The sequence below is a fragment of the Clytia hemisphaerica genome, unplaced genomic scaffold (genome assembly GCF_902728285.1).
Source record: "Clytia hemisphaerica strain Z4C2 unplaced genomic scaffold, Clytia hemisphaerica genome assembly, whole genome shotgun sequence".
NCBI classification, from domain to species: Eukaryota; Metazoa; Cnidaria; class Hydrozoa; order Leptothecata; family Clytiidae; genus Clytia; species Clytia hemisphaerica.
The window spans coordinates 80,333-106,089 of record NW_027103994.1 but is presented as its reverse complement, the minus strand read 5'-3'; the positions used below and the strand labels follow the sequence as shown (position 1 = coordinate 106,089).

The 25,757-nt window shown below is 36.3% G+C and overlaps 1 protein-coding gene across 1 annotated transcript; it reads right to left on the bottom strand.

Moving 5' to 3' along the window:
- Positions 1-8,199: 8,199 nt before the first annotated feature.
- Positions 8,200-24,210, bottom strand: LOC136811202 (uncharacterized). The gene is made up of 16 exons (XM_067067816.1): positions 24,045-24,210; positions 22,987-23,269; positions 22,136-22,442; positions 19,233-19,453; positions 18,610-18,826; positions 17,869-18,008; positions 17,155-17,335; positions 16,214-16,413; positions 14,321-14,578; positions 13,103-13,259; positions 12,232-12,470; positions 11,526-11,716; positions 10,511-10,635; positions 10,089-10,270; positions 9,362-9,467; positions 8,200-8,806 (listed from the first exon to the last, which is right to left on the bottom strand). Exons 1-16 carry the CDS (start codon positions 24,068-24,070, stop codon positions 8,586-8,588), a joined length of 3,054 nt encoding a protein of 1,017 aa, XP_066923917.1. The 5' UTR covers positions 24,071-24,210; the 3' UTR covers positions 8,200-8,585.
- Between the last annotated feature and the right edge of the window lie 1,547 nt (positions 24,211-25,757).

The window sequence follows — 25,757 nt, the reverse complement described above, 5'->3', positions numbered from 1 at the left end:
AGCTGGCCCGAGAATTTGGGCCGTGTTCGGGCCACACGCGGGCCACGCGGGCCAATTTTTGAAAACATGATTTAAACAGGCGTGTAATTTCAGGACTGAATTTTTTTAACATTTTCTTTGAGAAAAACTTGGTTTCTCTTAATTATATTAAATATATGAATGTTGTAAATTCATATAAATATCAAATGTCTTATTTGGTATGAAAACATAGTCATAAATATACTTAGGGTGGAAATATTTGCTAGTAAACTTGTCCTGGTTTTAAACTGAAGCGTGTCCACGGAAAGCTCGTAAAGTTTTTTTGAGTGATATCTGATGGGCGGCGATATAAACAAAACAGACAAATCTTATTTTGTACTATTTTGTTTGACTGGACAATTTAGATATGGAATCTTCTGACATGGCCCGAACATGGCCCGAATGACTCGGGTCATGTTTGGGCCAAAAGAATTGATAGGGTCTCTCGGCCCGAACATAGCCCGAAGAGGCCCGAGAATTCTCGGGCCATGTCGAGGGTCGTCTCTACTCTACCATTTTTGTTTTGATTCAACTTTGTATTTCAATACAATGACCAGCCAGGTCTTTCATTTGAGGGCTATGCATGTTATAGCCTCCACTACTGATGCAAGTTACCCAACCCAATCTCACAGTATTACAGCCAAAAGCAAAACAGGGTGGTGGTGGTCAGATCAGATAAAAAAAATTGACACTGTCACAGTGAAAAGTCCCAGATCCTCCTACAATTTTAAACCTTTTACTTTTAATCTGCCACTGTATGTATAAACCTAAAAAATGTCTTTAAATAAAAAAATAATGCGCAGTAATCATACCTAGCTCGTTCGAGAGAAGATTTCGAAACTCAAACATACTTAGCCTGGGTATCCAGACTCAAAATTTTAGAAAAAAACACTCTTACCTCAACATACAAAGTTTCTAAAATTATAGAGTCTGGTGCAACTAAAAAAGTCTGATACAGTTTTGAATGACACAGTCTGTGAGTAAACCCTTGTTGACAGAATCTCAAAACTGTGGAAACCCAGGCAGACACACATAATTACTTACCATAAAACCTCTTTAACAAACTCAATAAACTTTCAAAACTACTTTAAACTATATCCAAACGTCAGCCACATTCATAAAGGCTCCTTTCCATCAGCCATTTTGTTTAGAAATGAACCTGCGTTTTCATTTTCATTTGTTTATCTTTTTTTGCAAGGTCAGCTTTTTCTATAAATTATGCGCGCGCATCGAAAAATATCACAAACCCCACGAAAATTCTGCTCAGTGACTGGGCGCTAACTGACCAATTAGAGATACTCGCATATGCAGGGACAGATATCCCTGTAGACGAGTTACTTGAACCAGACCGTAAACCTGAGACAAGATTATAAAAAAACTAGACGGTGAAATAGTTTACGGTCTGGATATCCAGGCTAAAACATACTCAATTCATGTCGCCATCTTTCTTTCAGTCGGGTTTAAATTTCCTGATACCTAATGTTGGTTGCCATCTTTCTTTCAGTCGGGTTTAAATGTAGCCTATTATGTCCAGGAAAAATTATCTACTGAATCTGACTGGATGGACCGTACCAAAGGTTACTTTTTGATAAATAACGAGATTGCTCACGGGAATTTTTTGACCTGCATTCCGCGCGATCGTGATTAATCACCCGCGCGTGTACGCTCTGTGAATTCTGTCTGCTGTCTGGCTGTATATGGTGGGTACTGTATGCAAGAAAAAGCTCCTCTCCTCAGTCTTTTGAGTATGACGTGCCATATGTCGTTTTATTTTTTTCAGGGAGGATGTTTAAGCATCAATATTTCTTGGCATTCAAAGTCATTTTTTCGCGAAGTCTCAACGTCATTTTTCTCCATATTCCAAAGTCAACTTTTCGCGACATCTCAAATTCATTTTTCACGATGTCTCAAAGTCAACTTTTCGCGATGTCTCAAAGTCAACTTTTCGCGATGTCTCAAAGTCAACTTTTCGCGATGTCTCAAAGTCAACTTTTCGCGATGTCTCAAGTCAACTTTTTCGCGATGTCTCAAAGTCAACTTTTCGCGATATCTCAAAACCAAATTTTCGCGATGTCTCAAAGTCAACTTTTCGCGATGTCTCAAAGTCAACTTTTCGCGATGTCTCAAGTCAACCTTTTCGCGATGTCTCAAAGTCAACTTTTCGCGATATCTAAAAGCCAAATTTTCGCGATGTCTCAAAGTCAACTTTTCGCGATGTCTCAAAGCCAAAATTTCGCGATTTCTCAAAGTTATTTGTGATTTGCATTTTGTTCGCGCGCCCGTCCGCGCGCTCAGGCCAGTTTAAATAAACATTAAATTTACAGACTGGAAGTTTTGGATTTTTATTTAAATTTTTTTCAATATTCCATAGGTTTTACGAAATAAAATAGCTAGAAAATAAATTAGTATTTATGTTTTAGTCATATTATAATATAAAAGTTAAAATTGTATACCTTAAATGTAAAATAGATTTATAATTCCAGGTCAATGTTTTAAAAATTGATTTGTTTACATGGCATTTATTTTTTCGTCCACACGTGCTCCTTCTTCGTTCAAAAATTTTAAAGCCTAGTGTTTCATCTCATCTCATGCTGTCATGGTTCATGGGTAAAAGATTTTTCAGTTGTATCGTTACTGATATTGGCATAGGTAATACAGAACTGATTCTTAATTATATTTTTTTCATGGGAAAATGTTTTGAAATGATAAACTAACTTAAAATATTGCTACACTACACAGTCAGTGTTTCATGCTCTGGCCTCTGCACACTGCAGCTTTCAGGGCATAAAAAGTCAATTTGACAGTTTGGTTGTGGTTGCCTGATGATTCAATTCAATTCAAAATATTACATTTACCAGAAGGAAGGGATGTATATCAATTTATGTTAGTTATTAAGGCTTTACCTATATGGTCATGTTTGGGGTGTCTTCTTTTTAAAAAACAATATTGCTTCACAAATCTTTGTTATGATGCAAAGCTACATCGTTGCTTAACATGATGGAATAATATGGAAAAGTTGATGAAGTTGGAAAATTAAGGTTTCAAATAAGGCTTTGTCTCAAAGAATATGGTCGTGCGTAGAATTTTATTTGAGAAACACTTCTGAGTGCAATTTTGACAGGAAAGTGTGTCATGGCTGGTCATGGCTGACAACTTTTAGGTCGGGAGATATGTCAGGTTGTCTCAAAGAAAATTCAGAACTTTTTAGGAAAAGAAGCATGCAAAACATTATTGTATTTCACAAACAAGGCTCTTTAATGGATGAATATGCTCAAAAAAGAATCATTTTTGCTTTAAACTGATAACACAAGATAAAACAAAGTATAATAGCATCATACACAAATATCACTTACCGTGAGTTGTCCTAAATCTGACATCTCTGCCTAAATCTGACCATGGTTCCAGCCCACTTTTCAGGTGCCCCCATTGAAGCATGGTGCCCCCAACGAGTTAGGTCCCCTTGAAAAATTGCTTTGAGTTTATAGGTACCCCTATTCAGCAGATAGTTTCTTTGAATCGACATCTCAAATTCATTTTTCTTTTTACCTTCATGATCTGACAGCCCCAAAAAACTGCTATAAAAAAATTCTATGTTTACAAACGTTCCCTCTCCAAGTTGAACAATAAACTATTGCAAGAACTCTCGAAACAAAACATCTAACAAGATGTCTAAAATATCAAGATGTCAATTGTGATAAAAAAGTGTGAGTTGTAAAAATAATTACTATTATTCTAAATCTGTTACTCGTGTTTGAAATGTTGAACAATTTTGTAATAAAAGTTATGTTTTGTATAAGAAGCAATTATTGTTATTTGGTTCAATTGGTTCTGAATCAGTGTATCAAATCTCTCAGTTTAGTTGACACTTTGTATCTTCATTGCACCACAGCAAAAAGTTTGTTTTTATTTCAGTTTGTATCTTTGAAAGACCTCATCGGATTTAGGCAGGTCTGTTGGATTTAGGGCCACTCACGGTAAAAAGAGAGAAAAATCATAAACAATCATCTTTATATTATCAGTAGAAGAAAACTGAAGCTATAGAAAATCTCCTCCAATTGTGCCCAAAAATTTTTCCCCATACTACGAAATGTGGAATGTGAGAAATCGTTATAGCTGACGTTGAACGATGTTTCGCGAAAAGAAACTTTGAGATTCCACTAAGAATAACTAATTTGAGATGTCGAGAAAAATGAATTTGAGATGTCGAGAAAAAAAGGACTTAGAGACATCGCGAAAAGTTGACTTTGAGATGTCGCGAAAAATGAATTTGAGATGTCAAGAGAAATGAATTTGAGATGTCGAGAAAAAAAGGACTTAGAGATGTCGAGAAAAATGAATTTGAGATGTCGAGAAAAAAAGGACTTAGAGACATCGCGAAAAGTTGACTTTGAGAGGTCGCGAAAAATGAATTTGAGATGTCGCGAAAAATGAATTTGAGATGTCGAGAAAAAAAGGACTCAGAGACATCGCGAAAAAAGTTAGAAAAATGAATTTGAGACATCCTGAAAAGTTTTAACAGGCCAAAATTACTATCTCTCTAAAAATAATAAAATTAAACGACATATGGCACGTCATATTTTGAGACTTGAAGGAGATTGAAGAGTGTCTTAACCCCCCAGATGGAAATTCTAATTTTACAGGCACTAGCAGGGTTTACAGCCCGTTTGCAGCGCAGTCCCACTAAAGAGTCCTCTGGAGTCCTGTAAATCCCCTGAGAATCGGTGACCGGCTCCCGCATGTTGGAAATGATCTAAGATCATTTGTTTAAGAAGGTAAATTGACAAATTTGACAGGGTAAATAAAATTATACAGGTCATGGCAAATAAATATATGGTATCTTTTATCATTGTTCTCACACCTAAATGCATTATGCCTGAGTGGCCGAGTGGATAAGGCGGGTGAACTGGAAAGCTTGTGAAAGTCATTTTCGAGAGTTCGAATCCTACGGTGCGTTGGAGTTTGTGTTATTTTGTCAGCATTGACCAAACTTTTTCTGGTTTTATGAGCTCTTATTGATATTTTTGAAAATTCCCGTTATGTTTTTAAGAAACAAAGATTTTCTAAGTGGTGTCACCTCCTCAGTGCAGTTTGACTCAAGTGCAGTATTTCAAAATAGATCAGGTTGGTTTAGCCGGGGGTACTCAGGCAAATAGAGGGTACGGTATGTGCCGCCCTTAAGGGTACCTTTTTTGGACTTCCAAAGTCCCGCTAAGGGTTGGAAAAATCAGAAAATCAAATTTCAGTCCCAGTAAGGATCGGAAAAATAAGAAAATTTCAACTTTTTACCCCCTGAAAGATCGATCTTTTGGGTCAAAATTGGTCAAATTAGTCCCGCTAAGGGTCGTAAAATTCCCAAAATTTGCCTTTGTTTTCTCCTATTTAGTCCCGGTAAGGGTCCAAAGTTCGAAAGTCGGGAGACACCCCCCCGTCAGCTCCACTGCATGAAAAACTGGGATTTCGGTTTTCCTAAATCTGTAGAAATCCGTTTGAGAAAGGTCAGAAAACGTCTGAATGTGAAATTTCTGTCGCGTTTACTTTTGTAGTAAATATGGTATTTATTTTGAGGAAATGTCTGAATGTGAAATTTCGGCATGTGAAAATATGAATGAACATGTGTTTATTTTATATTTACTACAAAAGAAATATCATATTTCCAAGAAATGATATTTCTACTGGGAAATGCCAAAATAAATCAAATTTACGTGCAGTGCAGAATTGGGAAATCCCAATTTTTCATGCAGTGCTCGAAACCCTAGTACCCCCCCCCCCCCGGGGTTTAGCGGGTGGAGAGTCAAGATTCAAGAGTCAAGAGTCGTGACCAATGAAGTATAAGCCCGAAGGGCTAGAAGTCAATCTCCTTGGTAGGATTTGAAGCCAACAAATCCTACCAAAGTTGCGCGGCCTTGAGCGGTTCGCCTGGTTTTTACACAAATGACAGATTGAAACTAAAATTTACCGCTAAATTTCGAAAAAAATATCAATCGTAAACAAAGGAATTGCTAGATTTAATCTGTGGTCAAAAATGCGGCGCATTTTTTAAGGCTTCACTTTTTCTTGCCTGAGAAAGGTCAGAGATTGAACTCTAGCCCTTCGGGCTTTAAACTCAATGGTCGTGACTTCCTCTTCTCTTGAAAATCCAGTATTCCAAAACTTTCAACTAAAAAAATGCATAAAAATCGACTTTCGTCTTTTTTTATTATTATCACTTTTTTTCAGAACCACAACTCAGCTGAAAAATGATTGACAGGTCTAAAAAATGATTGACATGTGCGGGTTAGCTCGTGCGGGTTAGAAATTCCCGTGAGCAATCTCGTTATATATTATAATTATCACAATGTCAAAGGTTAGACCCGATATCATTTTTGAAAAAAGTTACCCTGGATGGGGGGGGGCGTGCACGGGGCGGGGGTTTGCTATTTCTGAAATACCGAATAATTTTGCTAAAATTTCCGAAATTCCGTGAAAAATACTTCAATTCCGATACCGATTTTTGGGGATATTTTAATGATATAGCAAAATTCCGAAGCAAAAATTCATAGATTTCCGATACCGAAACAATTTCAGCATTCCAAAATACCGAAGGAATTTTGCCTGATTTCCGAAATTCCGAAGAAAAAAGGTTCAATTTCCACAATTCCGAAATACCGTACGCCCCCCACCTAGACGGGACTGAAATGAAAGTCTAAAATTTTCTCAAAATTTTCCATTATTCTTTCCAAATTACCCCCAGAAAGTTACCCTGTCTAAGAAGAGAGGCTAATCTTGCTACAATCTCGATCAAAATATATTGAGAATTTTTGTTAATTCCTCGCTTTTACATTTTAATGTTCGGGCAAGAAAGTTTCTTTTGGGCAAATTGATAAATTTATTCGAATATTTCAAATCTGGAGAGGTTTATAGACTTTAAAGTCTAGCGATATAAAACTCAGAGTTAAAACTCTACTCGTCCAACCTAATTTAGAGCACTTCCAAATCCTTTGTGGTTGTAAGATTTCATGGGAATTTCCATCCCTTTTTTCTCAAATATTATGACTTTGATTGTATTCCGGTGTTTTTGCGACCCTACGTGGGTCTTATGGAGGTGAAAAAAGGCACCCTGACCAGCGGCAAACCCTGTACCCCTTTTTTTTCCAATCAGCTAGCTAGCTTGAATGAAGGCCCGGAGGGGTACTCAAAGTAAACGGCCTACCGTGCCGTTTGGTCCTTAAGAGTCCCTTTTCCAAGCTTCCCAAAGTGCACTGTAATAAGGGTCGAAATGAATGAGCAAAGATGAGAAAAAAGTGCACTCATAGGGTTTTTACTTTGGAAAATCTGACCATATTTTTACGTAAGGGTTGATTTTTTGCATAAATTTACTCAAGTTTGACTAAATTTTCTCTACACTAAGGGTCCAATTTCAAAGGCCTAATTTTGGGCCCCACATACGCCCATTTTTGAATCGATTGCCACAAAATTGTGAGAATAAGAAGATGCTGACATTTTTAGGCATTTTTGAACTCATTCGGGGGGGGGGGTAAAAATAACGGACCAAAACCTGATGGGGATTGACATTCCCATATTTTTTATAGCTGGGAACTTGAATTTCATTGTTTACGAGCCAGAAAATTCAGTAAGGTGAGAAAAAGCACAACATTTTGCAGTAGGGATATATGGTTATCTGATTATTTTTAGCGGGGAAAAAAATTATAGAAATTTTCAACGGAGATTGATGTTTTGAATTTTACCAGTGTGAAGGGATACTGGTGGGTCTGTGAGAAGGGAGTTTAAGGATATCAGCATGCAGCCTAATCTGAACCACAGTGACACACTCCCGTCGGTCCGTTCATTTGGCTTTCGGGGGACAATATAAGCCTATGTTCAATTACTGGATTAACTATATCCCTTTATTGACAGATTTATAAAGCCCGAAGGGTGTTTTGGCTTACTCTATACAAGAGTGTATCTACGGCAATGAATTTTGAAATTAGCCGTAGATATCAGGTTTGTGTACAGACTAGTTTTGGCTGAAAAGTGTGCCGTATCTCGGTAGGAAGCAAGTCCGGGTTGTTTTTGAAATCGATAGCAAAAATATTTTTTGCTTGGAAAAGCTGGCACGCCATTTAGCCCTTCGGGATTTACAAAAAAGCTGTGGTTTGAACTAAACAGCTCCATCTATAGGAAACAAAGAACGCAACGGCCAAATTTTCGACTTCCTTGTTTTCTTATAAAAAATAAGACTAGTATAAAAGAGTAGCAAAAGATAAAATTACAAAGATTTTAAAAACTAAATTTTAATACATACATAATTTTTGGGTTTTTAGGTGTTTTTTGATAAATTGCTAGATACGAGTTCTATGATAGAAATAAAATCATTAAACTCCTTGGTTGAAAATGATGACGCGTCTATCAAAAAGATTCAGAAGATTTCCAACGAAAGGTGTGTGGCGTGACAAGAATAAATTTCACTGTTCACTGATTTTCTTTTTCAAAAAGCTTTACTAAGAATTGGAACGTTTTTGCATCGTGGTCAATTATCGTTCGAACTTTAGTTTAGTGATGTTGTTTTGAAGCTTTTTCCTTTTTCGCGTTTATCGACGATGTTTGCCATGGTGGTTTCTGTTGTGTTTGCCCTTATGTCGCTTGGCGTGTTTTCCTTTCTTTGATTTTTTAGGTTCAGCAGTACCATTCAAATGTGAAGCATCGAAATGGATCTTATCTCCGATGACAAGAGAAGTACTGCTTGCAGCATATTCTTTTCCACGGTAATCAGCAGCATAGTTTTCACCCTTCAATGGATCCTCAACGACATCTTTAGAATGAAGATTGATTGCAATTTTGAAAATGAGTTTAATTTGAACAACTGTATTATTTTCAAAGATCACAATTTCCCTTCGGGGAGGAATTAGCGACGTAAGAAAAAGTTCACTGTGAGAGACTGAATTACCTAAAAATACCCAAAATACTATATTAAGCTTTGTCGGTGGTAAATTAGAATACTTAGAAAACTTTTACTTGACGAGATAGTACACCCCTGTCTCACAGTCCCGTAGGAACTTTTTTCTTCAGTGGGGATAAAAATCCTTATCGAAATCCCAATGGGGATAGAAATTTTATTGTTCCAAGGCTAAAAAATCCAGTGATGATGGTTTTGAAGTGCAATTTCTAAACATTGTTTTCGAGTTGGGATGAAATCAAAGTCAATTTCCCAGTGGGCCTGAAACTCAAGGGTATTTTCCCACCGGGACCAAACTTTCGCCTAATTTTCCAGTGGAGATGGGGTCCCAGTGGGTCTGTGACACAGGGATGATAGTATTCAGCATAGAATTCAGCAAATAAGCGTCGAGCCTAAGCAATCTGAGCCTACCTCCAACGATTAATGGTTCACCGTCCAAATCACGAACTTCAACGATCAATCCCAGGTTGACCAACTCTGGTAAGACATCAATGGGATACTCTGCAAGTTTGACAACCTATCATAAAAAGAGAGAAAATATAAAATGGTTTTACAGTGGTCTCTTCATAACTCGAACCTCTATAACTCGGATATCTCCCTAACTCCAGCAAGTTGGGGATCAGTTAACAATGCCTTATGAAACAATTGCCATAACTCGAAATTTTGACAAGTATGGTGACATTTTTGTTTCAAAGTATATGTTTGTTTTAGTACTTTATATATGCTTTATATATGCCAATAATTGTTTTGAAAGGATCTTTTTAAAGCACCAGTTATATATTTTTTAGCTTAGCTTATTCTTTATTCTCCAAAATAACAGTGTGAAGAGTTTGAGTCTTGTATAAAGAAGATGCAGTAGCCCATATATGCCATTTAAGACGTGTTTTTTTAAGAGACGTATAAGTGGCGGATCGCCAGCTGCCTTATTATTGGTTTGTTGGTATTATTTCCCATCGCTGATGGTAATGGTAAGGGATTGAAAATTAATTTAGGGCAGGGGGCTAAAAATGGAAAAATTTGAGCTTTGGCGTAATAAGGGACTCGTGCTAAATTAGGGCCGGCGTAAAGTAGTAGATAAAATAGGCACAGTTCCGCATATCTTTTTCAATCCGTCAAAAAAATGCATGATGACTCTCACCTGGTAAAAGTCAGGATTAACACCATTAATGACATGAGACATGAAGACTTCTTGTTCGTCACCAAAGAGAAAATATTCCTGGCGATCATTGTATTTAGCATAATCGTCCAATTCAAAATGACGATACTCCCAAACTTCATCAACGGTGAATTTGATGTTTCCTTTCACTTCACCCTTGAATCCTGTTAAAAACAAAATAAATCATGTTTTTATAAGAACAAACTATATAAGAACATAAGGCTTGGTAGGAAAATCATTTTAAAGCTTTCGGGAACTTTAAAACACCCAATTTCTTAGGGAATAAACAAAAATAATCACAAAATGTTAAAATTATAAGAACATTTTGAGACATAAAACTCTTAAGTTAAGATCATCCTAAGGCCTTAAAGATTTTGAATGTTCTTATAATAAAAAACGCGTACCTTTGGTGATTGTAACATTACGAATATCAGTTGGTTTGTCTTTGACGAAGTTGAATAATTTGGTGTTGGCTGGAGTATCAGCGAACAAGGTGTAGCCACCAGCTGCAGCATCAGCTTGCATTCCTCTGCAAGAAAAAGGTTATACAGTTGAGTCTCGTTAACAGTGGAGTCTATTTAACTCGAACCTCTGTGATTCGAATATCTTCTACATTAAAAAAAACTCGAAAAAAATTTTATGACCCCTTCAGTCAATAAGGCCTTTTAAACTCATAACTCGAAACTTCTTTAACTCAAACAAATTTGTTTTCCCCGCGTGCGTGTGCTTGAGTTATGGAGACAACACTGTCAATGCTAGTCATGCTAGTGAAAATTAACTTGATGCTATCCAAAGTTATAAAGTCTTAGCAACCACAAAATAAAGATCGATTCTCTCGTTGGAAAGATAATTCTTCGGGGATTACATAAAATTCTAACGTTGGTAGATAGCAAAAAAATAGATCATTTCAGACAAAAATGGAATTTTGTCTTTTAGTTTTTGAAAATATGGAAGAATATATATTTAAGGGCCAAAGGTTCCCTAATACCGGTCAAAATGTCTCGAAGAGTACTTGAAAACCGGAAACCGGCCTTTTAATACCGGAATTGTGGTCATTTTTTCTTTAAAGGACCGGAAAACTGATCAATATCGGATTTTGGAAAGATGCTACCATAACCCCTAGACCACAAGGGACGCGTATATGCGTCCAAAACAAGCCAAAATACTGAGTCTCAGACTTGAGGTCAATGCTCCTGACCACTTGATTTGAAAAAAACCGAATTATTTTAGAAAGAGTATAAAAATAGCTTTCCAATGGTACCAAAACCATCTTCTAAATCAAAAGCTATAAGCTTTTATGGCACTTTAAAGTTTTTGAGTTTTTTAATTTAGAAAAATTTCAACATTTTTAAAAAGAAAAAGCGCGCACAAAGTGTTAATAAGAACAACAAATTTCAAATGAGTTGAAAAGAAACTTACTCTAAAGCAGATTGAGACTCGGCATCAACATTCACTCTGAATACAACTTGGTATTGACCTCCTTTCTTGGTGAAAGTGGGTACAAAGTCCAAGAAGATTTTACCATCTCTCATTTTATTGACAACGGTAAATGTGTGGATATCCAATGGGTCGCCATAACTGTGGTGGTTAGTGTTATATTTGACATCCAACTATAAGAAAGATTTAATATAAATCACCATGCAATGTTTATATACTGTATCCGGCTTCGTTTTATTCATGATATTCACGACGTAATGTTTTCTAGAGACACACACCGGTTTTTTCCAGTAGTAAAAAATTTAAGAAATTCAAGCTAGAGAAAAAATTGCTTAAAATTTTCCCCTACTGACAAAACCGGGTATGTGAATAAAATCGATCAAAAGAAGTTTGAACCCTACAATAAGACTAGAAGACTTCGTCGCGAGGCTCCGACTACCATGTTGAGATACAGCTGCCAGCTGATACAATACGATAACATTGGTACAGTATTTGGTGACCCTTTCAGTTCCAAACAACCGCATTAGTGGTCACCTATGGAACTCATCTTTGACGGGCCATATCCCCGAAACTAAGAGGTTTTTTCAGACGCAAGTCGGTGCGAAATTTGTTTTTTCAAAAAGTGCAAGGCTGTGGGACTGAAAGGGCTAAAGTTTAATTAAAAAGATCAATAAGTATTCACACTTACAGCTCCGATACAGCTCAAAACGCAATTCCTGAATAATTCTCCAAGTTTGACGACGTAAGCTTCACTAGCCTGATACGGCTCCATACAAGTATTACGCAAGAAGGCTAAATCTTTATCATCGTCAGTAGGCAAGTTCAAACGTTGTTTAAGTTGTTCCAAAGCAGCACCATAGTTTTTCTGGGCCAGTTTAGAGGTTGTCAAAAACATCTTAACGCGTTTGGTGTCTTCCCCAACGCTTGCTATAAGGGAATTCGGTAAAAAAATATGTTAGATTAGTGGATGCTCTAAAACGGAGGTATATAATTGACCATTTGAACTAATGAAGAATTGGAATGATTCAGGACGCTATTATTTTGACTTTATCAAAATTTTATTATGGGAGGGGTGGGGAATTTTGAATTTTTCGAATCGAAAATTTGTTAGCGTTCCAGAAGCCTATTACTTACTTTAGCCCGAGCTAGGTTCTTAAAATGTTACCCAATCAGGTTTCACTTTGCAATTCTATATCTTTAAAAAATCGAAAACAATAAAGTCTGTTTCACGCTTTCCAGATGATCATCGTATGCGAAAAAATAGTTCTTGAAAAGATTCTGTTATGAGTAGCCAACGGACAAGACCAGTAAAAAACTAATTAAATGCAATGAGGCTGAATTATCTTATTGGCCCTTTTTTACGCTGACCCTTATTGGTGTTATTCTTTCGTCGCTGGTGTATTGAGGGCCAGCTTAAAATGGAGAAAGAAATTGAGCTTTTGCGTAAAAAAAGGCCGGCGTAAAAAGAGCTTGCGTAAAAAGGGTCGGCCTAAAAGGGACCGGTGCTAAATTAGGGCCGATTTAAAGGGCTGATATGTTAATAAAAATGTTTTACTTACATGTTAACTCATTGAAGATAAGATCTTGGAGATCGTTCACCAACTCGATGTTGGTTTGTCCTTTATTAGTGGCAGGGTCGATACAGTTGACAGTGAATTGATTGATCAATGCATCTGGTCCAACCACACCAAGGAATGTGATTTCGTTGTTTTCATTCTGAAAAAGAAAAAATTCTATAAATCTTTACCCAGCTGACGCACAATGTTGTTAAATGGACGTTGTGAACATTAAATTGACGTTGAAAGAACGTTGTGTGCCAGCTGGGTACTTAACTACATGACTGGATTGGACTTCCTACACGTTTTCTTACGGGATCCAACTATGTTATTACATAAAGGCTTGGACAAGGATGGACAAAATATTAAGAACATGTTAAGAACATCTTAAGGTTTTGGAGACTCTAAAACACTCAATTTCTTAAGAAATTGCACAACTAGCCGTATTGTATAAGGTTTGCGAAGTAATCCAGGCTCTACTTCGATTTGCAAGCTGCTAGCAAAAATAAGAGATTTTTTAAAAATCCCTAAAAGACAGGGATCGTAAGCCTTCTTAACACCAAACACACCACAAAAACCACACCAACGGTGGTAACACACCAGAGAATTTTCTAGCGGGGCTGGGTGGGACACCGGTAAGTTTGCGACCGCAGTCGAGGGTGACCCGAAGGCTCCCTTTTCATAAAGCTGTCTACTCGAAGGTAGGGGAGGGCGCCAACCCTTTCCCTGGATTTCTCCACTTACCATTGATCCGTCTCTTTAGTTGCTGAGCATCAAGCAGAGAGGCATCAAGTACCATTTTGGGAATCTTTGGTATGACCCGGCTGGGAATCGAACCCACAACCTTGCACACCGTAGCTGGATTCTCTACTTTTATGCTACTGTCGCTCTGTGACTTAGGGGTGTATAAATCAAATGATTTACAGCAGGCTCTCGGCCATTCAAACCTGCACTTATTCGAAATAATCGGTTATTCGAAGTGAGTTGGCGTTACCCTTAGATCTGCTTACCCAACTCAGGCAAAAACGCTCTCGGTTATTCGAAGTTCAGTTATTCGAACTTTCAGTTATTAGAAGCAATTTATTTCCTCTTTGTGGCTAATTGTAGGCTAAATCATCCTCAGCTATTCGAATTTTCTGGGACATCGTCGAGTGAGTTTTTTTCGTCAAAAATCTGCTCATGAGTCAGTAATGGAGGAGTAAATCGGGAGTTTGTACTTACAAGATTGATGATTTCATTTGATTTGTTCAGAATATGATCAGCAATGTATTCATGAACTTGAGCAATGGATGTAAATTCATTTGGTGGTTGGAATGCTTCTGTAGCATTCAATTCTGATAAAATGGGTGCAATCAAATTTTGACAGATAAATGGATCTTTAGCTCTGGCAATCGTTTCCCACATACAGTAAAAGAGTTTTGAACCAAATTGACATTGTCCTAAGATACGACCATAACCATTTGAGTCCAAACCAATAACCTGGAGAATCAAAAACAACTAATGTTAGAACATAGTATAAGAAAGCCGCGGCTGGAATATGTACCGCATTGTCTTTTCAGTTAATACACCTATTTCCTATTAGCAGATTCATGCAAAAGTCACGAAAAAACGTCGAGTAAACAAACTTTTGATTGGCGGAGGCATGCAAAGATTACCTCATACTCTGGACATTTTAAAAAATATGCTTGTATATGCAATATTTCAGCCAATCAGAGACTTTCTCGACGTTTTTCGTGACTTTTTTACATGAATCCGCTAATAGGAAATACGTGTATTGCTGTTCCATCTCTGTCTCCGAGCTTTCGGAGCTTTATAAGAACATAAAGATGCTCAGTTTATTAGTGGTAGATAGTTTTTGAAATTTTTCTCTTATTTTCCTTCACAAAAAGTTTTTTTGTTGCTAGATATTTTTGAATCTGTACCCAATAGAACACTTGAACTAATTTTGGACATATTTTAGGGGTATTTTGTGGAAACAATAGTTTTTTGTTAAAATTGAAATTATAAGAACTATATTCAAGATGACAACTTTCCTGTCAGTTTAAATGATAAATTTTGAAGGCGCTGGCCTGAAATTTTCACAGTATTATCTTGATGTACTTTTTCATTGATTTCTTAAAAAGTTTCACTGAAATATTGCGAAGGCATTTCGAGGCACCTCATTATTTTTTGAGTTCTTTCAGCCCAGCCATTTTGTGCTTGTTTAAATTTCTTAGTGATGATTTTTCATTTACAATGATTTTATAATGCAAGTGTATTATCAAGAGCATATCAGTAATGTCTAAAACGCACTGAGAAGTAAGTATTAACGACAAACCAATAAAATTTACCATTAAAGATGCTACATTACTGATTTCTTGATCAACAAATAGTCATCAAATACGACAGAGATAGAATAACAGAAATTCAGATGTTATCATTCCAGCCGCGGCTTTCTTATACTATGGTTAGAATTAGCACACGATTAATGAAACTATAGATCATTTATTTTGGGTCGGTACTTTCATTGTATACATTCGTAAAATTATTACAATATTTTGACACTGCAATGGTATGCTTCTTTTGGTAGAAACACTACTGATATGGCGCATTAGCCTCATAGTCTCTACGCCTACATTTAAGGGGGTCTTGGATTTTTTTATTCCTAAGTGGGGGGGGGGGTTGCCAGTTTTAAGGGAGATCTTTCTACCTAAGGGGGAGGGTATTCATAAAATTATGTACAAAGATTTTCTTTTTCTTTTTGAAAAAGAAATTGATTGGAGCACTATGAAATTTTCTATAGAATTTCCTAAGGGAGTCTGAATTTTTAACTGTATTCCCTAAGGGGGGTTGCCAACCTAAGTGGGGTCTTGAACCAAAATGCACAGATTTGCCTTTAGAAAAAACGCTAAAAGATTTTGCTTTTCGTCATCTTACAATTAACTTAGGAATTCGCAAACTCTTTTCCATTGTTTTTTATTTTTGTAAAACTTATATATCTAAATTCGCAAAAAAATGCTCAACCTTAAAAATTTGATTACCGCAATGGCGTAGATAAAATCATATACTAAAAGCATAATAAATCCTATGAAATAGGATGATATAGAAGAAAAAGGGATATAATATCTCTATTACCCTGTGAGACAGGAGAACGCCACAAGCTGCTGCTCCAGGCTTCGATCCTTCCAAACCATAGATACCAACATTCAAATCATCAGGACTGTGGAAAACTTCTGGTGCAGCAAGTGTAATAAAACCTTTCATTGTTCCGTTTCTGTATAATAGAGCTCCAGCAGGGTATGGGCAGAATCCAGCTTTGTGCGGATCAATGGTAACTATGGAAATAAGAATGGAGATAATTAGTAGCTGAGTGGATTTAGACGATGCTTTTGCCTGTTAGAGGGATAGTAAAACGTGGGGAAAATAGATATGCGGGGAGTTTACTACCATACACCAGTTTACGGGGAAAACCGACGGTAGAGTTTGGAACAAAAAGATTGTTATACCTCCTCCTTAAAGGTTTTTCCACACCGGTTGGTATTCCTGTCGTGCAAATATAAGCTTACAGTGACCTAGTCTAGATGTTAGGATCGTCTAGAGTCTAACCATGATTAGAAAGAAAGGCTTCGCCCATCGAGTTTAAAGCCCGAATCTCTTCCAAGGCAAGAAAAAGCTAGTGATTTCCCATCCAGAACGAATCTAGAATACGCCACAATCCTGACGACGGATTGTATCTAGCGGTTCCTTTGTTTTTGGAGTATTGCATTCTTTGAAATCTAGCGATAGATTTTACTTTCAATCCGGCGTTTGTGTAAAAACCACGTCCGGGCGTTTTGGATAGGAAATAAGTGGCTTCATTTCCCATCTCTCGAGGCAATGGCTTCACCATATCAAACTTCACAAAACTCATCCTCGCAAGGAAAAAGAACACGTAAAATTCAACAAACGGAGAAACTGCTAAAATGACAAAAGAGGGTTCGGTGAGCTACACCTGCGAACTTTAAATCTTGGTAGATATGGTGTTTGGAACAGAAAATTCTCATCCGGGACTGTGAGACAGGAGTGTATTCACTTACTTGTATCTGCTAAAGCAAGTTTCAAATATTGTAGTCTAACGTAATCTGATAAAGGTATGGTAGGAACAAAATCATGAACACCAATTTGATTGGGTATCACATTGGTATCTTTAGCATCATGAGTCATGGTGTTCAAATATCCACCCCATGCACTGTCAGCGTGTACAGAAAATGTTAAACCCTAACAAAAAAAATGAAGAAAACTGTTTTAGAATTTCAAGAGCTCATCAAAATCTTGAAATCTTGCATATTTGTTTCAAATCCATTATCTCCACTATTGTGTAACGGTTCATTATTCATTTCTGTGTCAAAAGTATAAAAAATATGAAAAGAATTAAATACAGTGGAGTCTCTTCAACTCGAAACTCTATAACTCGACTGTCTCATTAACTCGAACAAGTTTTATGGCCACTTCAGTTAACAATGCCTCGTGAGCCTTACTCGATAACTCGAAATTTCCTTAACCCGGACAAATTTTTGTTCTCCGTGCGCGTTCGAGTCTTGGACTTATGGAGCTATGGCTCCACTGAACATATGTACAATTTCAAAGTTTCCGCAATTCAAAAATTTCATCGATTAAGGACATCCGATTTTTTTCATTTTTCATCCATCCATCCATTTTTAATTTCTTTTATTAAATCAAACTCCCCTTATTTCCACTGAATCGAGTACTCCGAGAATCTTTAAAAATCAATCAAAAATGATCTTTCTTACCAGAACTTCATAGTCATTTTTAAACTTCAAGATTTGATCGAGATCATCAACAGAACTTTCTTCAGTGGATCCAATAACTGCCACCACCATGAACACTGGGATCTGATGTGTGATTGCATAATCCAATTGTTCTTTCAAATCTAAGTAAAAAAATAAATATTTGTAAATCAACAAACCAATAATACAATCAACTCTCTCTTTAATTCGAACTTCTATTATTCGAATTTTTCTGTAATTCGAAGTAAAATATTGACCCCTCAGCTGGAACGCGGCTAAAATTACTCTCTGCAATTCGAATCTTTTTGGTTCCTTGGAGATCTGATTCTGCTAAAGGAATAAATTTTGGTATTTCAAGGTTCTTGGTATTTACTTACAATGTACAGTTAGACACCAAAGTGCTCTGGAGAGAGGTCATTTATCGATGAGGAGTTACTTAAATCTTAGAATCTATCAAATAAACATATCGTCGTTTCATTTCAGTTTTATATCTGTCTATATTATCTTCTCCCCTTACTACAATGCTGGGTGGGTATATTCCAGTCGAAATATTGCAGCATTGTAGTTAGGGGGGAAGGGGGGGGGCTTATTTTTTTGCAGTACTGAACCGAAAATTATCAATATATTAGGACAGTATTGTACACTGATCGCACTTCATCTACGGTGTATTATAGAATCGAAATGGATGTTTTATGGATGTTTTATGAACGTTATATGGACGTTAAAAACTAAAGAAATACATACAATCCATATTCTGCCTGGCTCTTGAATTGATTGTAATTGGAATAACTTGAGAATCTCCAATACCAAGAACAGTTGCTGATTTTGGCCATGAATAATGGTTAGTACCAGCAGAGTAAACACGTGGGTAGCGTCGTGGGTTTGGTGCTACCTCACTCGGTTCTCCAATATTGTGTTTTCGATAAAATTCAGGTAAACCAATTTGGACACACGACTCAAGCTAAAAATGATAAGGAGAATGCATGTTAAACCTTCTTGGAATCGAATTACTTGATTATCATAGCCGATTATAGTCATCTAAATTATCAGTACTTAATCATTATCACTTAATCAGTAGCTCGAATTAGACTCTTAAGGGTTGTATGACCGTTTTTCTTTGAAAAGTGAAATCAAACATGAAAAAAATGAAATACTATCTGCCTGTTTCCCTACAGTATACATAATGTCTTTTATTTGAGAATGTTAAAGGAATTCACTACAAAACGATTTAGCAAGAAAAGTCTTCCTGAATGTTTTCATCTTTGCAAGTCTCAGGGTTATATCTTTCTAAATTTGGCACGGGATTTGACTAAGATGAATTTTTTAAGTTAGCTCTAAATGGAATAAGGAAATATATCATCAAATACCGCTAATGTCGTATCAAGATCACTCTTGACTGCAGCTTTGAATTCATCATTTGTCATACCATCTTTGTCTGATGTATTGGCAACAATATATTCCACCACTTTGTCAGTCATTTCACAAATAAAATCAATGCGTAAGTTCAACAATTCCCAGTTTGTACACGATGCTAATGGAGTGTTACCTTTGCCAAATGCTGGTACATCTACTGGATAATCCATTCCAACTGAAATGATAATGTTTTTTTGTTTGTAGAAAAAACGTTAAAGAGAAAATTTATTTCTTGAAAAGCCTCTCGAACGAAAATCAAGCAAATGGCTAAAAATTGTTTCAAGTTTCACTTTTGATGAAGCCAGGATCTAAATGCCTAGTGTAAAATGAATTATTTAAGAAACTTAAGATAGACAATTTTTGTTAATATTCAAACCTTAGCAGAGCAGAGAAACGCCAAGCTGTCAAGAGATTAGCTTTTTGCCACCGGGAAGCCTAAAGCTTCTGAGGATGGCATTCATAGCTTCACGCATAAGGAAGTTGGGCAAACATCTCATAATTTTGCGCGCGTTTTTCAGTATTTTAGTTCCGCTTAACGGTAGCATTCTTATCTTACGGTCTCTCTATTGTTTTATCATCATCAAAAAGACTTTTCCGGAGTTATTTTGATCTGATTACTCATTTTGAAATGTCAGTTTGTCTTTTTCTTATCCTTGGCGAGAGTTAAATGAATCTAAGGAAATTCCCTTTTCTAGGAAACTCCCTTTTTATTACACAAGTAGTTATCAAGCGCTCTTCATAGGTTAAAAATTTTACTCTACTCAAAGTATTCGAACAGATATGTTGCTAAACGTGTACAGTATATGGCCCCCAAAACGGAGACGGCCCCCAAAACGGAGGTTTTCATTAAAATGAAGATTCTGACTTGTAGATTTATCAGAATTAAACGATTATTTTTTATTTTGAAAGAATGATGGTTATACTTAAAAATGAGCATGTTTTTGCTGGTTTGAGACTGATTCAAAATAACATATTTGCGTCCAAAGGAATTATTTTAACACCAAAATTAGATAAAAATTGCATATAACTCACTCTAGCTCCTTGGATATTGAAAATAAGTTATGAAAACGGGGTATAGGAAACTTTCTACACCTAATGCCGTTCAGAAAATGCAAATAAATTTGTGACTTTAGAGGCTGGGTAAAAGATATAGCATCTTGAAGGTCAACCAGTATTTTGGAGCCCTAGAATCAGCATTGACAAAACCGAAAATTCTAAATATGAGAAAAAGAAAAAATCTTGGAATTCTATTCCTATCACCTTGAGTTGATAGTTTATAACAAAAAATTAACATTATATATAAAATTTTTTGCTGAATCAGCTAAATGGCAAATTCTGTCATTTTTTTGCAAAATATAGGAGAAAAATATCTTTAAAGCTTAATATTTTCAGTTTCAGTTAAGCTTTTTTCTAAAATTTTCACAGCTTATTCCATACATGAATGGAATTATTTTCAAAAGAGATTTGTTTTCAAAAACTTGATTAAGACGTTGTTAAATCAAAATTGTCATTTTGAAAATTTCTAAATTTTCAGTTTGGACTTTGCAATATCGAAAATCTTGAAATATTTCATAAAAATCATAAATTTTACATCCATCGGGTCGTGAATTTAAGGGAAAACGCAAATATGTTCATAGTTTTCCCCCCTATTACCACTGGGCTTAATAATTTGATTTTAACTACACCTCCGTTTTGGGGGCCCCAAACCTGCTTTTTGACAACCAGGGGTATACTGTAAAAAATTTATCAAATAAATTCATGCCCAAAACCCTCTAAATCATATTTCAAAACTATGGTCAAAATTTTGTATTCATATCTTAAAGATATCTCGAGAAATCGCTATAATTTCAAACCTCCGTTTTGGGGGTCATTAGAAAAAAGCTACATATCTTTAAGCGATTGAAAAATATTGTTAAAATTTAAAATTTTGAAAAAGAACTTCCAGGAAATAAAGTAGAGATGTTAAAGGTTTTCATACAGCAAAAAATTTTGTAAAATCTCTTTTCCTCTAGATTTGAGAGAAATTTCAAATTTGATCGCCGTTTTGGGGGCCACATACTGTACATTAGTAAAATAACATATGAAGAGCAGTATCTTCAGATATATACGCTTTTTATAGGAAAAACCAGTAAGTATGATTCTGGCTGGGCTGCTCTTAAATTTATATGAGTTTTTCAGCCTTAAATGTCGATATTAATTAAAATGGAAACATGTACTTCTCAGTAATTTCTGAAATCTGAGGTTCAGATTCTTTTTAATTTGTTCTTAGGTTTTGGCCAAATTTCAGCCTCGTATTCTTATGAAATTGTTCTTATAAAAAATGTGTTAGACAAGGCACGGATGTCACTCTAAGTAAATCACTCCCCTGACACATTTGTTAGCATTTGAAAGAATTTTGTCTCAGATGAGAGGTCACTCTTAACAAAAATTACTGTAGGGCTAAGATCATTCCTTTTGAACGCAAATTCAACTCTATGTGTTAGAATTGCTGCGGTGGCACCTGCATGAAAGTTATGGCTAGTTTATCCTTAGCCTTGAAGTTATTAGTGTTTCTTGTTCTAAGACTAGTTGCTTTTTTTTAGGATTTTTAAGATTTTTAACGGCCTGTACAAACTTTTTAAAGACAGGTTCTAGACCAGATTTAATCATAATGCTTTCTGGCTTATTGGCAAATATACCAAACATTTTCTGACAAAACTACTTCAAGTTTCGAATAATAGAATAGAATTTTAATTCCATTTGGACTTGGAATTCTCATCCCATTTTATGGGAGTGTGAGACTTATATAAGAGGAGGTATATTTTAGTAGTTTTTGATTGGATGAGAGAAAGAAAGAACTGCCAAAACTGATACTTACTTGCTAATCTTGGATAATCAGTTGTATGATCACAAATAGCATTCTTCAAAGCTAGAGGATGAAGTTTTGTATTTCTGGCTGCCCACATAGATTCAAGATTTGCAACTGAGCCACAACCAGTCAAGTGACCCCAAGGTGTGTTCTTAACGGTGTCAAAACGCATCAAAGCACATAGTTGTTGACCAACTTCAACCTCAAATTGGGTGGTTACTGGAGAAGCAGTTGAATCTACATTATTTTGATTCCATAGTAATCCAGAGACATATCCCAAAAGTGACGGCATTGTAGTATCCCAGGTCATATGACCCTGGAAAGTTGGATAGTAAAATATTATATTAGTCATTTAAAACACCCCTGTATCACAAGACCGGCTGGACCTCCACTCTACTGCAAACTTTGGCCTAAACATCATATAATTTCAGCCCAACTGGGAAGTTGAGTTTCATATTCAATGTACAAAACTGCACACTAAAATCATCCACACTGGATTTTTTATCTTTGAATAAAACAATTTTTATCCCTGCTAAGGGCTGTGAGACAAGAGTGTATTAATAAATTAAAAAAATGGTTTTTGGGCCTGCTTTACATGAAAAAAAAGAAAGGTCAGAAAGTATCTATACTAGGTTGGGGTGGAGAATATTTTCAAACATTCCAAAAAGATTCGTATCCCCCCCTTGATATCCTTAAAACAACTCAAAACCTCCCCCCTACTACCAGTCAATATATCTTTAGCACCCCCTCCTAATAGAGAACCCCTCCTAAAGACATGAAATTCATTTTGAGACCCCCCCCTAGAATCTGCCACCCTCCCTAATAGATACTTTTAACCACTCCCTTATCACATTTCTTACCTGATATCTTGTACTGAAAAAGGGGATGGATTTATTCAATTGTGTGTGCATTTCAGCCATTTTGGTTTCCAAATCTTTGTATTCAGATTGTGCTGCAGTAGAGTTTCTAAATTCACTGGTGAAATATGATGGATCTGTGGGGAAGAACTCTTCTCTTCGATTTTCATGCCAGTTCAAAGCTTTCATCATAAGTCCATTGAAAACATTTCGATTCTCGGCTCTTGGACCAAGAAACCATCCAGCCAAAGCTTGCCATTGTTTATCGTAATTTTCCCCACCAGGTCTAAAAATCGAAAGATTGAAATTTTTTTATACTTGCTACAAATTAGACAGAACAGAGAATATGAACATATCGAGGAAGACTCTTCAAAATTGAGAAAGATTGTTTACGCCATCCTTGCGCGCTAAAAACCCACTTTTAATTTCAGTTTCTATTTCAATCTAGCTCAAACCCAGGCCCTTTCTCTGCTAATGAATCGGGCGATTCGATCGAGCCATTACATAGCTATTTATCTGATCTAATATTCAAATGTTGCATTTGTGACCACCCACATTAACAGCTCAAAAGGGGCGGGTGCCAGTTTCCCATCGGAGAAAAATAAAATAGCCAATTCGATTTAGATTTTTTCGACCGCTTTTTCGAGTCCTTTCAAATAACTAAAAGTGTTTCAGTTGGACCTACCCAGTGCCAGTGACTGATGTGCTTGGCAAAATTCCTTAATCCAAACCTTCTAAAAACGAGCCTGAGGCTTTAGCATCGGGAGGAAATCTAGGGGGGAAGGGATGAGAGAAGTTTCTACCCGCTCCATTTATTAAACGCCCCGTACCAACCTTGTTCCAAGCGTATTATCAGCTTTTTTATATTATTGATAGCGCTAGATAATACCCCGGTATTGTCTGGTTTTCGAATTTAGGGTTTTCTCTGGCGTCAATCAGTAACATAAATAAAGCCTAGGATACACGGGGACGAGATTGGTCCCATACCTGACGTACAACACGGGGTCCTTACTTTACTCCTACTCCTACTGCGGGGTAATATGTATATTATCCATACTTACAATTCGAAATCGTCACTAGTACTCATCTTGATTGATGTTGGAGCAAAGTTGATTTCTTTACAAGGTTATGTTGCTTGTGTGTGGATGTTTGAAACACCAAAAACACACCCATCACCTCACAATTCAATCTTTTTATACACTTTATCACGGTCTATTGGTTTTCAATAAAACAATGGTACCGATGAAAAAATAAATTCGGTTCCATGTTTCGGACATTATGACAAGACAATTAATCTTTTAGACGGGAAAAGCCATCTAATCACCAAATCAAAGGAATTTATTGTTTTGATTGATATTATGATTACTTTTTAGACCACAGACGTAGGTAAACTATTGATGGTTTTTAAAAGAGTGCAATGGGATGTTAAAAAGATGTCATTTGGATCATCGCTGACGCAGATGACTACTTGATTATGTGAAAACAAGATCCAAGATCTATTATTAGTGCTTGACCAAATAATTATCCAATTTGCGTGTGATCAAAAAGAAAACGCAAATCACAGTTATCATATTTTTTCCGCAAACACCATATTTCAAGTCTTTCCTGATTTATCCAAGTTAGGGGTGTTTATTTTACGCGGTTAAGGACCTAAAACTTAATCCTTTCCCCAAAAAAACTTACAGAAGCGTGGAAAATTTAAAATCGCCACAGATGAAGGATTTACTGTTGATAAAGAGGAACACGACAAAGTGTTTTTAGGAAAATTTCTGGCTGAAAGCAAATAAGTAATAAGTAAACAGCATTCATCGATTTGAATGTGTGAATTTCCGTGATTTTTCCAATCTCAATGACTTTCAATAGGGTTTATGCACCGCAATTTCCAGTAGCTTTCAATTGACTTCCTGGATATTGCAATGTTTATTGAGTGTCGTTTCAAGCGTGAAGTGACCATACTTATGTTTTAATATCAGCTTAAATCCTTTACGACGTGCCGAAAGAAAGAACTTTTTTACAGGAAAGCGTAGTACTGTGTTTGATGATAGATGTGACGGAATCCCGACGGAACAAATCTTGGGTGAACATTTTAACGAGTCACGCAAAGAAAATATCTATCAATTATCTTTAGCTCCAGCGTGACATAAACTAAACAGTCTTGTTTTAAACGACTTTGTTAAAGTAACTGGATTATATTTTGCGTGGATTAATTTTCAAACTTAATAATTCAAACTTGCAGCTCAAATCTTGTCGTTTTTCCTCTTTCTTGCCCGATGAATATTTAACCCCTAAGTGCTTCAAAATCAATCGAAAGATCCTCAAAATACATATCTAGACATAACATTTATAAAACGAAAAACCGAACGGAAATTCGTTTTAGTAGATAACAACAACTTTCTGGTAGGTACTATTGTTATATAAAAACACACGAATGTCATTTTAGGAAACAAACCGGTTCCAGTATAGTATAGTACTAAATTAAGAAAAAAACACATATAAAAACTCGTACACACCCCTGTGTCAAAGACCCCCACGCCACTGGAAAGTCTCGTCAAAGTTTCGTTCCCGTTGAAAAAGATGGCCTACAATTTAAGTCTCACTGGAAAATTGACTTTGTTTTCATCCTCAGTAATAAAGGCTGTGGGAAGAGGCTGTGAGACAGGGGTGTGTACCCGGTCCTTTAGTTCGCCTCTTTATGTCTGATAGCACTATCATGAAAGGTACCAGCTGGCACACAACGTTGTTTCAACGTTTATATAATGTTCACAACGTCCATA